General features: G+C 51.6%; 5 protein-coding genes across 5 annotated transcripts; 2 read left to right on the top strand and 3 right to left on the bottom strand.

Annotated features, from left to right (window-relative positions):
* Positions 1–6: 6 nt before the first annotated feature.
* On the bottom strand, positions 7–1813 carry EDD37DRAFT_660609 (RNA polymerase II-binding domain-containing protein; the record flags this gene model as incomplete). Its single annotated transcript, XM_062819114.1, has 2 exons — positions 1359–1813; positions 7–1306 (listed from the first exon to the last, which is right to left on the bottom strand). The coding sequence occupies exons 1-2, from the start codon at positions 1454–1456 to the stop codon at positions 7–9; spliced, it is 1398 nt and encodes a 465-aa protein (XP_062674388.1). The 5' UTR covers positions 1457–1813.
* An 843-nt stretch (positions 1814–2656) lies between these two features.
* EDD37DRAFT_10436 (uncharacterized protein) lies at positions 2657–6044 on the top strand. Its single transcript, XM_062809139.1, has 3 exons — positions 2657–3449; positions 3499–5586; positions 5648–6044. Exons 1-3 carry the CDS (start codon positions 2904–2906, stop codon positions 5741–5743), a joined length of 2730 nt encoding a protein of 909 aa, XP_062674389.1. The 5' UTR covers positions 2657–2903; the 3' UTR covers positions 5744–6044.
* A 577-nt stretch (positions 6045–6621) lies between these two features.
* EDD37DRAFT_558152 (MC family mitochondrial carrier protein) lies at positions 6622–7594 on the top strand (the record flags this gene model as incomplete). The annotated part of the gene is made up of 3 exons (XM_062813744.1): positions 6622–7297; positions 7356–7479; positions 7543–7594. The coding sequence occupies 3 exons, from the start codon at positions 6622–6624 to the stop codon at positions 7592–7594; spliced, it is 852 nt and encodes a 283-aa protein (XP_062674390.1).
* A 639-nt stretch (positions 7595–8233) lies between these two features.
* On the bottom strand, positions 8234–11190 carry EDD37DRAFT_10643 (F-box and WD-40 domain-containing protein CDC4). The gene is made up of 4 exons (XM_062809180.1): positions 10960–11190; positions 10157–10916; positions 8764–10104; positions 8234–8702 (listed from the first exon to the last, which is right to left on the bottom strand). Exons 2-4 carry the CDS (start codon positions 10703–10705, stop codon positions 8547–8549), a joined length of 2046 nt encoding a protein of 681 aa, XP_062674391.1. The 5' UTR covers positions 10706–10916; positions 10960–11190; the 3' UTR covers positions 8234–8546.
* A 532-nt stretch (positions 11191–11722) lies between these two features.
* On the bottom strand, positions 11723–13338 carry EDD37DRAFT_10797 (ZIP zinc transporter-domain-containing protein). Its single transcript, XM_062809184.1, has one exon. It carries the CDS (start codon positions 13152–13154, stop codon positions 11910–11912), a length of 1245 nt encoding a protein of 414 aa, XP_062674392.1. The 5' UTR covers positions 13155–13338; the 3' UTR covers positions 11723–11909.
* Positions 13339–13353: the final 15 nt, after the last annotated feature.

Here is a 13353-nt window from a genome sequence, read left to right on the forward strand (position 1 = left end):
ACTCTCCTAAGCACCACCACCCTCCTGCCTCAATAACTCACTCACGTCGTCGTCCAGATCCTGCAAAGGGTTGTATTCACCACCTGCAGCCTCTGTATCGCCAAAGCTTTCCATGCCCATCTCACCCAGATCAGGCACCGCCTCTTCGTCACCATGTGACATCTTTTGTCGTTTCGCGCTGGATCCGTTTAAGCCTGGACCGCTGCTGGAGCGTGCGCGGCTTAGACCAGCACTACCGTAGTCATTTCCGATCCCACCAAAGTCGTTTCCGAGAGGATTGTAGTCGTTGTTGCCCGTGCTTGAGTATTCTGCCAACGCTGCGGCAATAGCGGGGTTGCTTGCTAGCTGAACGGGCTCTGTTTGTGGCGGTGTTTGAGGTTGGTAGAAGGCGCCAAAATCATCTTCGTCTGGTTCGGGCGTGAGGGCTTCGACTTCGGGCCGTTCGGAGGAGAAAAAACCGCTGTTATCTGCACCGGTGCCATTATCAAGACCTGGAGAGAGAACTTCACCGACACTGCCGGCACCAAGGGTATTATCGGGTGGGGCTTGTTCGGCGGAAGACAGACCGCGAATAATGGCGTCTTCGACCTCGCGCTTTTTGGCTTCGGTGCTGGTCTTGCGGCTGTCGAGTTGCATGTAGGTTTCCTCGTCTTTGGCCAGTGATGAGACGTTGATGTCGAGGATGCGCTGGAGGTCGGCGACCAGGGCCTTTCGTGCTTTGATGCTAGCTGAAACGGCGGACTCGGCTGCCGCGAGGGATTTGATCAGGCTGGACAGCCGTGCGGCGTGGACGGGTGGACTGGGCAGGACTGCTGACGGGTCGTTGAGTTTGGTGTATTCGGTCTGAGCGGTGTCAATGGCCGGGCGGGCAGAGATGGTCTCCTTTGTGACGGCGATCTGGAGTGGTGCAAGGGTTTCGAGTTCCTTGGGCATGCCGGTGGATGAAGTGGAGTTGAAGAGCGAGTTTCCCATAAGAGTCTTCTTGCCTCCTGAGCCTTTGGACTTATCGATCTCGTCGACCCGAGCTTCGATGGCTTGCAAGATGGGCGCCTCAAAGACATTGCGTGTGCGCCAGACTTCGACAACTCGTCGGATCTTGCTTTGAATCTCGGGCGGTGAAGAGCGGTAGGCCGTCTGAATTGCTTCCGGGAGTAATGGCGCGAAGGCGTCTGGAAACTCACTGCGCTTGCGGGCACGGGCGTTCTGGACGATGTCGTTGACCAGGTAGATGAAGTTGAGGCGCTTCGCAGGCGGAGAATCTCGCAGTCGGGTGAGCCAGTAGTTGGCAATGCGATCTGCATGTCTCCTGAAATTGATGTCAGCCGACCGTCCTTCACTCTCCTGTTCATTGCACGTACTTGTGAAACATGATCCATTGTGAGACCGAGACGATACTATCTTGAGTCTCGTTCAAGGTGGACAATTTGGCTTTGAGAGCCTCATCGCTGAATGACATGTTGGGCAGGGACCGTCCTACAAGACGCCACGAGGGTCTCTGCTAAGAAATCGGACTCGACTTCTTAGTCGACACTTTCTGATGATCGGTGCAGATTGAGCTTCGCAAAGGAAGCAGGGGTCACGCGCCGATGATTAAGCTACAAGCTATAAGAGGCGAACGACTCTGTAGCTGATGTCAGGAACAGATATGCGCAGACGAGTAGTCTAGAGTCGAGGTCGACGCCACGATGCTCTCCCGAATGTTGTACAGATTGTGATACAGATTGTCGAGTGTGAAGGAAACAGCTTCAACCGATGAGACGTTTCTGTCGTATTTGATGCCAAGCAAAGCTAAGCTTCTTTGGAGCAGACTGACTTAGTCACGTGAGAAGCCCCAAGATCTGCTGTCATCATCTTCTTAGTCATTGTGTAGTCATCAGTCACAAAAGTATCTGGTACTTTCTATACGAGGCATTTCCCAGATACGAATACATAAATCTGCTTTTAGGACGGAAATTCGGCAGCGAAGATTAAAAGTCGGCCAGCGCTTGATATAGGTTCACCCATCACGTCAACTGCCGATCGCGACGACAGTCGACATACTGTGGGATGGACATTCTGGGTTATGCGACATCGAGAAGTGAAGGGGCTATAAGCACTAGTCTCGGCGGCAACCCCAAACGACATCATCATCCTAGCTGTGAAGAGTGTGCATTGGCTCATGGTCTCATTTTGGTAGAGGCGCATCATAAGTTGTTCGGACCGTGGCTAGCTTTCAATGGTACTTGTGGTGGTAACGCTATGTCAATGGATTATCGCGGCAAAGACGTTGCTGGGTGGAGATTTAATCAAGAGAAGCCAAGGAACAAGCAGGCTAGGGTCCTGTGTCGTAAGCCTGGGTGCGGAGAGGTAGCGAGCTTTTCTAAGCCCTGTCCCGGAGTCGCGACATGCCTGACTCAGCGTCGTAGTGACATATCCTGGAGAGATGCCTATAGGATGTTGTTCTCGGGGACCATTTAAAATAGGATGATGACGGTCTTCGGCACGTTGTGTGAAATGATGCCCGATGTCAGATACGACGACGTTGGGATACGAACAAAATAATCGACGCCGATCTACTAATTCCGCTCGCCCTGCGTACATGTGCTGTATGCACGTGCCGTGTCCCGTTCCGGTACCACGCACTTCTTTCCACACTCCAGCCTTGACTGTTCCAATCATCCTTTCTACACGTTCGTTCTAGCACACCTTGACAATCGCCTATCTAACATCACAACATCCTCAAGCTACTGATCTTGCCAAGGTCTCCTGTCGCCGATTGAATACACGCAATCTTTATGCGGTTCATAGCTGCTGGGACTAGGTCTACCCCACTACTGAGTAACGTGCAAGGCTGCCCTCATCTGCGTTCCGACATCATAGACCACTATCAGGTCACTCTTTCTTGAGGTCCAGCGACAACCATCATGGATAACTTGAAGCCTTCTGAAGACAATGCCGACAAATCCAAGTCGTCAGGGCAGAGTCGGGTACGACACAGGAATCGAATGATCACGTCATGTCTAGAGTGCCGTCGTCGCAAGCTCAAATGCGACAAACTACACCCTTGTACCAATTGCAGCAAGTTTTCGCGCGATTGCCTCTTCTTGGCCCCTGCGCTGGATTCAGTGTCGCAACAGCGACTTAATGAGATCAAGGAGAAGATGGGGTCGCTCGAAAAAGTCCTTGAACAAGATCTGGCGCGTAGAGAAGGAAAATCATCATCCAGTTCTACACAAAAGGGTGGCCATAGGAGCTCCGCCGATCTCCCAGGCGGCGAGTCGAGTAGCTCAGACAACGATGCTGCTGTACCAGAGGACGAGAAAGACTTGGAGCCTACACCGATGGCGGTCATTGATGGTGCTTATGCAGACGATGCCGACGACGATATTTTGGATCTCGGCGTCAGGGTGGGGAAGATGAGACTCAACGAGAGACTCGGAGGCTTCTTCCGACCAAGAATAGGCGAAGAGGTACATTTTCAAGACTATTGCGCTGGATATGTCACTAACTGATATGCAGTTGTCAAGCCAGCTAAATGATGCAGCAAGCGACAGGCGCACGGCTGAGGAAAGGCAATCCGAAGCGACCTCGTTTCCCGATCAAACCTACGACTTCCTGGCACCTGGGCCTTCTTATATCGCTCCAGGTTCCGGATTTCTCTTTGGTGATGTCGGCAGCAAAAGATCGCTGATCAATTTTCTCCCTGCGAAAGGGGCGGCCGACATTCTGGTGCGAAAGTACTATGAAAACGTCCATTTTATCGCCCGTGTGGTGCATTGGCCAAGCTTTCAACTGCACTACGACAACTTCTGGATCGCTGTGCTCGCTGGCCTCGAGCCACCACCTTGGCAGCAATCGCTTGTCTTCTCGATACTCTTTTCGGCCGTGGCCAGCGTGCCGGAGGCGGACATCACAACGATATTCGGTCGACCGCAGAGCACGATTCTCGCAAACTTCCAACTGGGAACAGAGGTAGCACTCAGCAAGGCACAGTTCCTGCGAGCAACCAAGCTCGAAACTCTACAAGCCCTGATCATCTACCTGATTCCGATGTGCCGGGACCAGGTCTCTAGGGCGCATTCCGTCCTGGTCGGGATGGCAGTACGTTTGGCTGAATGTATGGGACTGCATCGAGATCCACAAGACACTTACGGTCTATCTCCGGTCGATTGTCATGTCCGTCGAATAGCTTGGTTTCAGCTCTGCCACTTGGACTTTCGTACCTGCGAAGGCCATGGGCCCAGACCTGCTATCAAGCGTGAGGATTATGACACAAAATTTCCACTCAACATCAACGATGCAGAGCTTTTATCGCCGAACCCGAGAGAGTCCAAGGATACGTGGACAGATATGACGGTCTCGCGCATTCGATTTGAATGTATCGAAATGCAGCGGGTGGTGTGGCACGATCGCATCCGACTGGAAAAGAAGAAAATCTCTCTGACCCATCTTCTTGGGAAGGTCGAGTCATTCCGTCGAGCTATGGAGTCCAAGTACAACAAGATCTTTGATCTCGATGTCCCAATCCAGAAGTATGCACAACTGGTCATGAACTTAATGATAAAACGACTGTATATCATGATACTGCACCGCTATCTACACAATCAAAGCAATCGGATTCCGGAAAGGCTGCAATCGCTCACCATTCGGAGTGCCGTCCAGGCGTGCGAAACCGCAATGTCGCTGGAACGAATACCTGGACTTTCCAAGTGGACGTGGTACAATGGAGCATATCAGCAGTGGCATATGGCATTCCTGCTATTGTCAGTTATCTATGCCGACCCTGACATACAAGAAGCCGACAGAGTTTATAATATCATCGACTATGTATTCGAACCCGACTTGTCACTGTCACGAGCGATGAAGGCGAGGACCATCATTGCTGCGATTAGAGACCGAACCACGGTTTATCGAGAACTACGGAAAGTTGGCATTCCGACCAGCATGAAGAATGCGACGGCCGACGCGACACTCGCAAAAGTCGCGGAGGCTGGTTCAGAGGACACAAGGAAGACCTCAGGCACTTCAACGTCTGTCAGTCCGCGTGTCGACAAGCTTCTCGAACCCATGCCTCCTGCATCGTTGAAACAAGAGATGCCGGCCAGTACGGCATTTGGGGCAGATAACTCGTGGAGTTTCGACAAACCGTCGACATTCTACGTCACCCAAGCAGCCACCCAGGCGCCAGGTGGCAGTGGCTTCTCGCAATCCACAAGTCCACCAATGTCCCAGCATCAGTCTTTCAAGAGACCATCTACGTCCCAACAACAGCATCAGCAGCCGTTCTGGCCAGACTCGACGCAAGCTTCTCCGGGTCTACAGAACGATTTCAACAGTCCCAGTGACTCTGGCACAAACGAATCATGGCCGCCACTCATCAGTGCCGATCAGGTAGGCTGGCAGACGGTATTGGGACCTGCGGACACACGACCGCCTGTGGTTACAATGCACTCAATGCATGGGATGACTACCACTGGACTTCCACCCATGCCAGAAAGCGGCAATCCTTATGGGCTCAATTCGGGCTTTCCGAATGATCAAGTCAACATACCACAGTACCCGGCTAGTCTTCCACGAGGTGACTCTGTCATGATGGACATCAACTGGGTAAGTCACAGAATCCTCAATATCTTTTTCCCGAGTATATGGCTAACTGCGGTGTGTACAGGCGGAATGGGACCAGCTATTCCCACCCAACACTAATGTAACCTCGGCTCTGGAAGGAGTTGGACCTGGCTATACTCTAGGCCATGGGTTGTCGTAGTATTTTTAACTGCTATCTGGTTGGCTGAGTCAGATGCATGGGCTGCTGAATCATCAGGAGGAGGCCGCACCATGCTTCATCCAGATGAAGTCAATCCAAGCTTTGTTCGGGCATGATGTCACCAAGTAGATTGGCGGACACAGGCGGATCTCCCGGACTGCCACTGCGTAATTGTAGCTTTCCACTCGTCAGTGCAGCTCCTGCATCAACTCCCAAAGTGACATGGTCCCTGCCGCCAGGACACCGTACGGCATGCGCGGCTATCACTGAGCCATATCTCGGTTCTCTGTCGTCGCGAGTCTTGCTTCTTTATATTTCACAATTTCACGGGTTCGGGCTGTTATTCTCTTGCAATATAGCTTCGCTGTAACACCCTGTGTTGAAGCAATACAGGTCATTGACACAATCTCCTCTCTTTCCTCGCCGTCCTTCTTGTGTTACAAGCCTCTAGAAATCCAGTCCTACTGCATAGCTTCCAGCTACTAGACCTACTTCGCAGGTTGAATATACACTTCGTCGACCACAGCTCCATCGTTCCTTCGAGCATCCGCCTCTCCTGTATCCCCGAGATCGCGTGCTCTTCATAACCAACACATTCATAATGTCGGGGACATCTTCAACAGGACTCAAGCCTCCTTCGGTGGACACACTGAAAACGTCTCCATTTGGCAAGATCGACCCATACTCAGTACGTACAAGATTAAGCACAGAAGTTGTATACACAAGCACAGCCCTGTCACGGGGATCGCGAGACGCCGATTAACATGCAGTGGGCATGGACTTCGTTATTCCATCAATGCAAAACTTCATATTACCTGTCTCTTTGAACAGATCAGTTGCTGACACTATTGTCACAGACCAAATACTTCGCCGCATGTATGCTGGGAGGTATCGTCGCGTGTGGTCCAACTCACACAGCCGTCACGCCTCTTGATCTGGTCAAAACGCGTCGTCAAGTCGATCCCAAGCTGTACAGCTCCAACTTCAAGGCATGGAGGACAATCTACGCCGGTGATGGTCTTCGTGGTGTATTCTTCGGCTGGGCTCCAACGTTCGTAGGCTACAGCTTCCAGGGTTTGGGCAAATATGGTTTCTACGAGATCTTCAAGCACGAATATGGCGACAACCTCTTTCCCAACGCAAACCGCACGCTCGTCTTCCTGGGAGCCAGTGCCAGTGCAGAATTCCTCGCAGACATCTTTTTATGCCCCTTCGAAGCTATCAAGGTCCGCATGCAAACCACAATGCCACCATATGCTCACAACCTGCGGGAAGGATGGAGCAAAGTCGTGGAAAAAGAAGGCATTGCTGGTCTGTACAAGGGCATCGCCCCACTCTGGGCCCGTCAGATCCCATACACTATGTGCAAATTCGCAACATTCGAGGAGACTGTCAAGGTCATCTATAAACAGCTTGGGAAGCCCAAGGAGAGCTACAACAAGCTCCAGCAGACTGGTGTAAGTTTCTTGGGTGGTTATATCGCCGGTATTGCCTGCGCCGTTGTCAGTCACCCGGCAGATGTTATGGTTAGCAAACTGAATTCCGACCGCAAACGTATGTCAACCCACTCCATATTCAGCTAAGCGAGTGTCAACTAACATGTGTGCTTCAGCTGGTGAGTCCGCTGGTAAAGCTGTTGGCCGCATATACAGCAACATCGGCTTCTCGGGCCTGTGGAACGGACTTCCTGTCAGAATCTTCATGATCGGAACATTGACTGCGTTCCAATGGCTAATGTACGTGCTTGCACTCATTTGCTCATTTCCGTATGAAAGAACACGTCGCTAACATGACCCTAGCTACGACTCCTTCAAAGTCTATCTCGGACTACCCACGACTGGTGGCCATTAAATCTTCACATCATGACCAATGAAGACGCCTGAAAGCGCGAAGCTCTGGAGACCACTCGTGCCTCCTGAGCGGCGTTCCATCAATAGTTTCTGTATGTGGACGAGACGTCGTGGTCAATTGAAAATAATCCTCTGCCATGCCATCGATGTATCTGGCCAACATGGGAAGGGGAAGCTGATCTATCTTGAGCTGCTTCTGTCGAGCAGAGGAGGCGCTATGGGAAGGCGATCACAATCACGACTAATGCAGTTCGGTCCTCTTGCGCTAGATGCTTCTCAAGGGCTGTATATATTAGCTGGGCAGAGGGCGCCAAAGCGTAGCTTCTGAGAGACAGAAGACTTGGAGGGTCTCCTGATGAGAGGAATTGAATAGATATCACAATGAAAAAAGCCATTGTCTAGAACGTCGATCTCATTAGGTTTTATCCATATTGTCCATTGGCCCAGCGACAGAACTGGTCAGGGAACCATTTTGCTGCCATAGCTATGCATGTAGCTATGATATGACTTTCAAGATGTTCAGCAACCAATATATCGATTTGCGACGTGCTTCCATGGTTCTCCCTCTCGTCGTCAGACTATAGCGAAGTTCGCGGTCTGGGCACGGTACCAAATATTTTCCGTGTCAATAAGAAAAAGAGCGATGCCAAAACTCCTCAAGCTCCATGCCGCCAATCAAAGCAAATATGGTGTAGCCGTAAGGATATGCGAGTTGCTGCCAAAAGTTGGTCAATTGGCATTCGAATTCCAAACAGAAGCATCCGCCGGATTATCTCCTCGCGTGGTAACAGGTATCGTTGCGGCAATGCCGCAACCTGCTGCAGCCCAAAGAAAGACTCCATAGCAGCGTGATGAGACTGAAAAGCTCAGGGGTATCGTTCCATGCCGCCTTCATGTTCGTCGTGTCGGCGTGTGTACATCCGCTGGATGTCAAACCCGACTCTATCAAGCGGCTACACATCGCTCATTGCAGCGTCGACATCACCGAGATCGTGCTGGAAATGTGTCGGCTCTTCATCTTCGACAGTGGTCGGTGTGACATCCGGAAGACTGACTGGACTTTCGGAGCGGCGATTCCATTCGTCCTCGGGAGGTGAGAAGGACCAAACCTAAACGTCAAGTTAGCACCGAATCCTTGCTCAAATCTATCGCTTCCCAGAAGATACATACCTCCATGACTGTCCTATTCGACCGGCTAGCCATAATGACAGCCTTCTCTTCCTCGAATGCGACTCGCCAGACCGCTTCAGCAGGCTGGCTGAGTTCACGCACAAGTTGACCAGTCTCGACACTCCAGATCTTGACGCGGCCGTCGCTACCGCCGCTGACGATTCGATTCTCGTCAAACTGCAGACTTGTAACACTATTATCATGCGCAGCCAGGCGGTGGATGGGCGTATTGGTCAACAGTGACCACACGCGAACAGAGCCGTCGGAGCCACCTGTGACCAGCGTATCGCCTCGCATCTGTAACTGGCCAACGAGCGAAGTGTGTCCTTGCAAGATCGCAGTACACATACCAGTCCTTGGGTCCCAGACCCGAACACTGGTATCGAGACTGCCAGTAGCAATTCGGTTCCCGTCAAAGGCGATGGCATAGATTTGACTGAAATGTCCGGTCAGCGTCCGGAGACACCGCCCTTCCGAAATGCTCCAGATTCTCGCTGTCGTATCGTAGCTGCCGGAAACCACGAGATCACCATGGATGGCTAGGCAACGTACACTGGCTTGGTGACCAACAAGGATGTTCTTGCACATCCCGGTGGTCAAGTCCCATATTCGTAGAGTCGTGTCCCTCGAACCAGAAATTGCAGTGTTTGCGTCGGACATCTTTAGACATCTTACTGTCGAGGTATGTCCTCTTAACGTGTGTATGCTTTTGCCGGTAGACATATCCCAGACGCGAACATCCCTATCACACCCGCCGCTGACAAGAATGTCGTCCCAAGGCACCATAGCCCATACTCCCATAACATGACCTTTCAAAGTCTTTTGATGTTCGCCCATGGTGTTGAAGACGTGGATTTTGGCGTTGTCCATTGCAACCACAATGTACTTGTCCGTGAGATGCAGACTTGTTACTACACCCTGATCTGGTGTGATGTGCTTGACAATGCTGTGGCCGCCTTTCCTCCATGCAGCTTCAATCATATATTTGTGTCTGAAGTGCGAATAGTGGGACTGTGATTGGCGCTTCCGCGCTCGGGGACTTGACGAGAGGCTGTTCGAGCCAGTGGGTAGAGTTAGGTTGGGTGCACTGCTTGACGGTCCAACAATGGATCCATCAATATTCCGCTTCGGGGACCGAGTATTGTAAGTATATGGCCCTTGAGCGGATTGCGGCAGAGAGAAAGCCTCGGGTTCCTCAGACGAAGCGCTCGAGTTTTTCCGCCAGGCGTGCTTGTCCAACATCCGCTTCCATAGCATGTCATCATTCAACAATTTGTGCCAACGATGTGATACTTGCGACGCTCTCGCTAGGCTTAGCGGATCATCGATATATGACAGAACCTGCAGACAGGGTCAGCTTCAGCCCAGCCTCGACAAACAGCAATGTACTTACCCTTAAGCACAGTTCATCCGGTAAATGCTCGAACGGGTCCTTCTTTAGTCTCGGAGACACAAAGTGGTGGACAAAACTCAAGAGATGACTGTCGCACATGTTGAGCAACTCGGCCAGATACCTCTCTCTTTCAGCAGCATTGAGGCAGGCGAAATGTCCTCGAGCATCCCGGAGAAACGCATCTTCGTTCTCGCCCGCAGAGGTCCAACTAGGAGCGCGCTGATACGGCGTAGGAGAAGGTGCAGGTGTGGGAGGAGATGCCGGAGCAGAGGGTAGTATACTCAGAGGCATACCGGCTTTATTGGACGTCGATAACCGTTTGGGTCTCGGTTGTGACATGTTATGGCGGGTTTTGGAGGATCGTAATGGGTCTATCGGGATGGCTGGAGAGGGAGGGAAGGGGTATTCGTTGTCTTGGTCGAGGGAAGTGGTTCTGGCATTATAGGAGCGACTGGCCAGTTGATTGGGATCTATCGAGACTGATCTGGAGGGTGTTGGTGAGAGAGGTCTGTCCAGCGACATAGATTGGTTGTCCCCGTCGATGTCCATCTCTTTCTGGCCGAGTGACGTCTGGCTCTGGCGCAGTTTTGGCAGGGCGGAGGAAGAATGGGAACGGGTTTATGAAGGTACGGAAATGACTTGAGAGACCAGCCCAACAAACTCCTTTCCTCTTGGAATCGTCGCCGTATGATTATGCCATTGTCAGCACTGTAACAGGGGGACTTTCAGTTGGACTGCGAGTTTGTGGTTGACAGGAGCGCTTATGACATGAGAGACGGGTCTAGCCCAAGCGGAGAATGTACTTTGTCGCAGCGAAATAGGAGGTAGGGTGGTGGCAAGAGTGATAGAATGTTCGCCAGCGATCGGTGAGTGTATGTGGACAAGATGATAATCGTATCGAAGAATGTCAGATGGCTGTTTCTATGTGCTCTGAGTGAGTGGCACGCAATGTCGACATTACACTTCTGAGGAGTTGGTTTTATGACCTGAAGACCGACCAACAGACCACACGGACCGCGAGTAGTCATTATTCGGTGGAAAGAGTGGAGAGGGGCTCACGGGCCTGACTAGACACTACTAGGGGCACCCGGTATACCCAATATTGATAACCCGCCACTTGGTTTAGGTGCCTTAACTTAGGTTACGATTGTCATTATTGCTTACCATCTAGACCGCCAAACCTTCACCACGGAGTTCTCCTTCTGTGCATGTCCTCTATATCTCTTTTGGATCTTGCGCACAGACCACTGCCAACTACTCCGCGCATATCGATGGTGTGGAAGCAGGGCTCCCTCTACATCGACTCGAAATCCAGTGACAACTCGTTGGCGTTAAGTAGCATGCAACGATACAAAGTGGTTTCAACATCTGGATGGTAATGGAGTCTGCTACAGGTACCAGCCATTGACGTATGATCTTTGGGCGGACCCCAGGTTTGCAGGCTGCATGCTCGAAAGCCTCAGGCACAATGCTGCCTAACCATGACCGAGTCGAAATGTTGAACGACAGCGAGTCAACCAGTCTTGTGTTTCGATAGAGGCTATTGGCCGAATTTGTACAATTTTCGAAATTCAGGCATCACCATTAGGTGTTCGTGCATCTCTCCGCACACTGGCATCTGCGAATCATATTACCAGTATATCTCTTTTTGCATTTTGGCAAAGGTGCTCCAAGCCGCTCCTATGTATCTCGAGCTATATGCCATAGCTTTGGGAAGCATTGTAACTCCAGAACAGGTAGAAATAGGTGACGATCAATGTGCATGTCCAACCTGAAGAAACAGCGGTAAAATCATTCCAAAACATGCCGCTGCCAAATCCTTCCAAGATGCTTTCGGTTCAATCTGCGTGTTTTCACGTCCGTCGATATACCCATTGGGTTGTCCGTTCATTGGCTGCTCATGCGAGTTCGACGTCTCCTGCATCGAGTGCATGGCCACGTAAAGAAACGTGCCGGCAGAAAACAGTAAGAGCATTCCCGTCCACCATGTAGTTGTCTGCGCACTGTGAGTGCGACCACCACCCAAAACTTTCGCAAGTATCCATGTGAGGATGGCACCGACAGGAGCAGCTAGACTGAAGAGCACAAGATGTCCTCGTGCTGCTCTTTTGGTGAGGCCTTGCTTGATTAAGACGGAAGTCAGGCCAAACGCAGCAGGTGCTTTGTGAATCATGATTGCGAAGAATATGACGAAACTCAATCCAGAATTGGTAGCCGTAGAAGAAGCTCCAAGGGCTATGCCATCGGCAGCGGCGTGTATGACCAAGCCGATGGTGGTCGCAAAGCTCCGATTCCGAATCTGGGAGCCCTCCGAGGAGTCCAGGAATGTATCTGCTTCCTCTTCTCGGTCCAGTGACGTGGTCAAGTTGAATCTGCGACCCAGGTTGTTCAGCGCGATGTGATGTGTCTTCGCTTTCGCCTTCGCTGGCTGAGAGTATTGAGGTACTTTGTCGACCAGGTACATGAGCATGAAGCCGGCCAAGAGGGCTACTCCAATCCATGCATGGTTAGATTCAGGGCCATCTTCGTGTGTACCATCCACCTTGTCTGACTCTTTCTTGGACCCGTCCTCTACGTCCATGATCCCAACAACTCCAGCTTCTGTAGGGGTGCGCGGCGGTGCCTCCAAATCTGCTGGTATGACCGGACCAGGCACATCGAAAGGACTGATGTCTTGCGCAGCGCTGCGAGCAGGTACGACATGCCAGGTCTCGGCTGTGCGAGTTTCGAGCCATTGCGCATGCTCCTTCGGCGCCGACAGGACATGGCGCGCGGCGCGTGAATGTACGTGGCCGACTTCCGAGGCGCTGTATAATGTTTCCACGCCTTCTGGGATAATGACGACCATGGAAGTCCCAACGAGGACACCCATACCAATGGTTGAAATCAATCGCAATCGTGATGCCGACAGCGACAAGGAGAGAGGTAGGATGCCCGCAAGAAAAGAAGCCACGGCCATGACGACGCTCAAACTGAGCAGGGTAAAGAGGCCGTCCATGGCTGCGACGAGTCGGGGAGAATCGTCAAATCTTAGCGAATGTGATGGTCAAAGAGAGTCTGTGTCGACATGTTCTCTGTGCTCTTCGAAGATGATGTTATGAACTCTGTACTACTCTGGTGAACTAGAGACGATGGTATGTCAATAAAAGTCCCCTGAAATGCAGGTTCCAGCAAGACAGCTGCAGAAACCCAGAAGT

This window comes from Exophiala viscosa (assembly GCF_022695815.1).
Source record: "Exophiala viscosa unplaced genomic scaffold EDD37scaffold_1, whole genome shotgun sequence".
Classification (NCBI taxonomy): domain Eukaryota; kingdom Fungi; phylum Ascomycota; class Eurotiomycetes; order Chaetothyriales; family Herpotrichiellaceae; genus Exophiala; species Exophiala viscosa.

Excerpts from the sequence above, each read along its gene's own strand:
- EDD37DRAFT_10436 (XM_062809139.1), top strand. The coding sequence starts at position 2,904 with ATGGATAACTTGAAGCCTTCTGAAGACAATGCCGACAAATCCAAGTCG. Across the intron at positions 3,450-3,498 it reads GACCAAGAATAGGCGAAGAG|TTGTCAAGCCAGCTAAATGA; the intron begins GTACATTTTCAA and ends ACTGATATGCAG. Across the intron at positions 5,587-5,647 it reads TCATGATGGACATCAACTGG|GCGGAATGGGACCAGCTATT; the intron begins GTAAGTCACAGA and ends CGGTGTGTACAG.
- EDD37DRAFT_10643 (XM_062809180.1), bottom strand. The coding sequence starts at position 10,705 with ATGGACATCGACGGGGACAACCAATCTATGTCGCTGGACAGACCTCTC. Across the intron at positions 10,105-10,156 it reads CGGATGAACTGTGCTTAAGG|GTTCTGTCATATATCGATGA; the intron begins GTAAGTACATTG and ends CCCTGTCTGCAG. Across the intron at positions 8,703-8,763 it reads CGAATAGGACAGTCATGGAG|GTTTGGTCCTTCTCACCTCC; the intron begins GTATGTATCTTC and ends CTTGACGTTTAG.
- EDD37DRAFT_10797 (XM_062809184.1), bottom strand. The coding sequence starts at position 13,154 with ATGGACGGCCTCTTTACCCTGCTCAGTTTGAGCGTCGTCATGGCCGTG.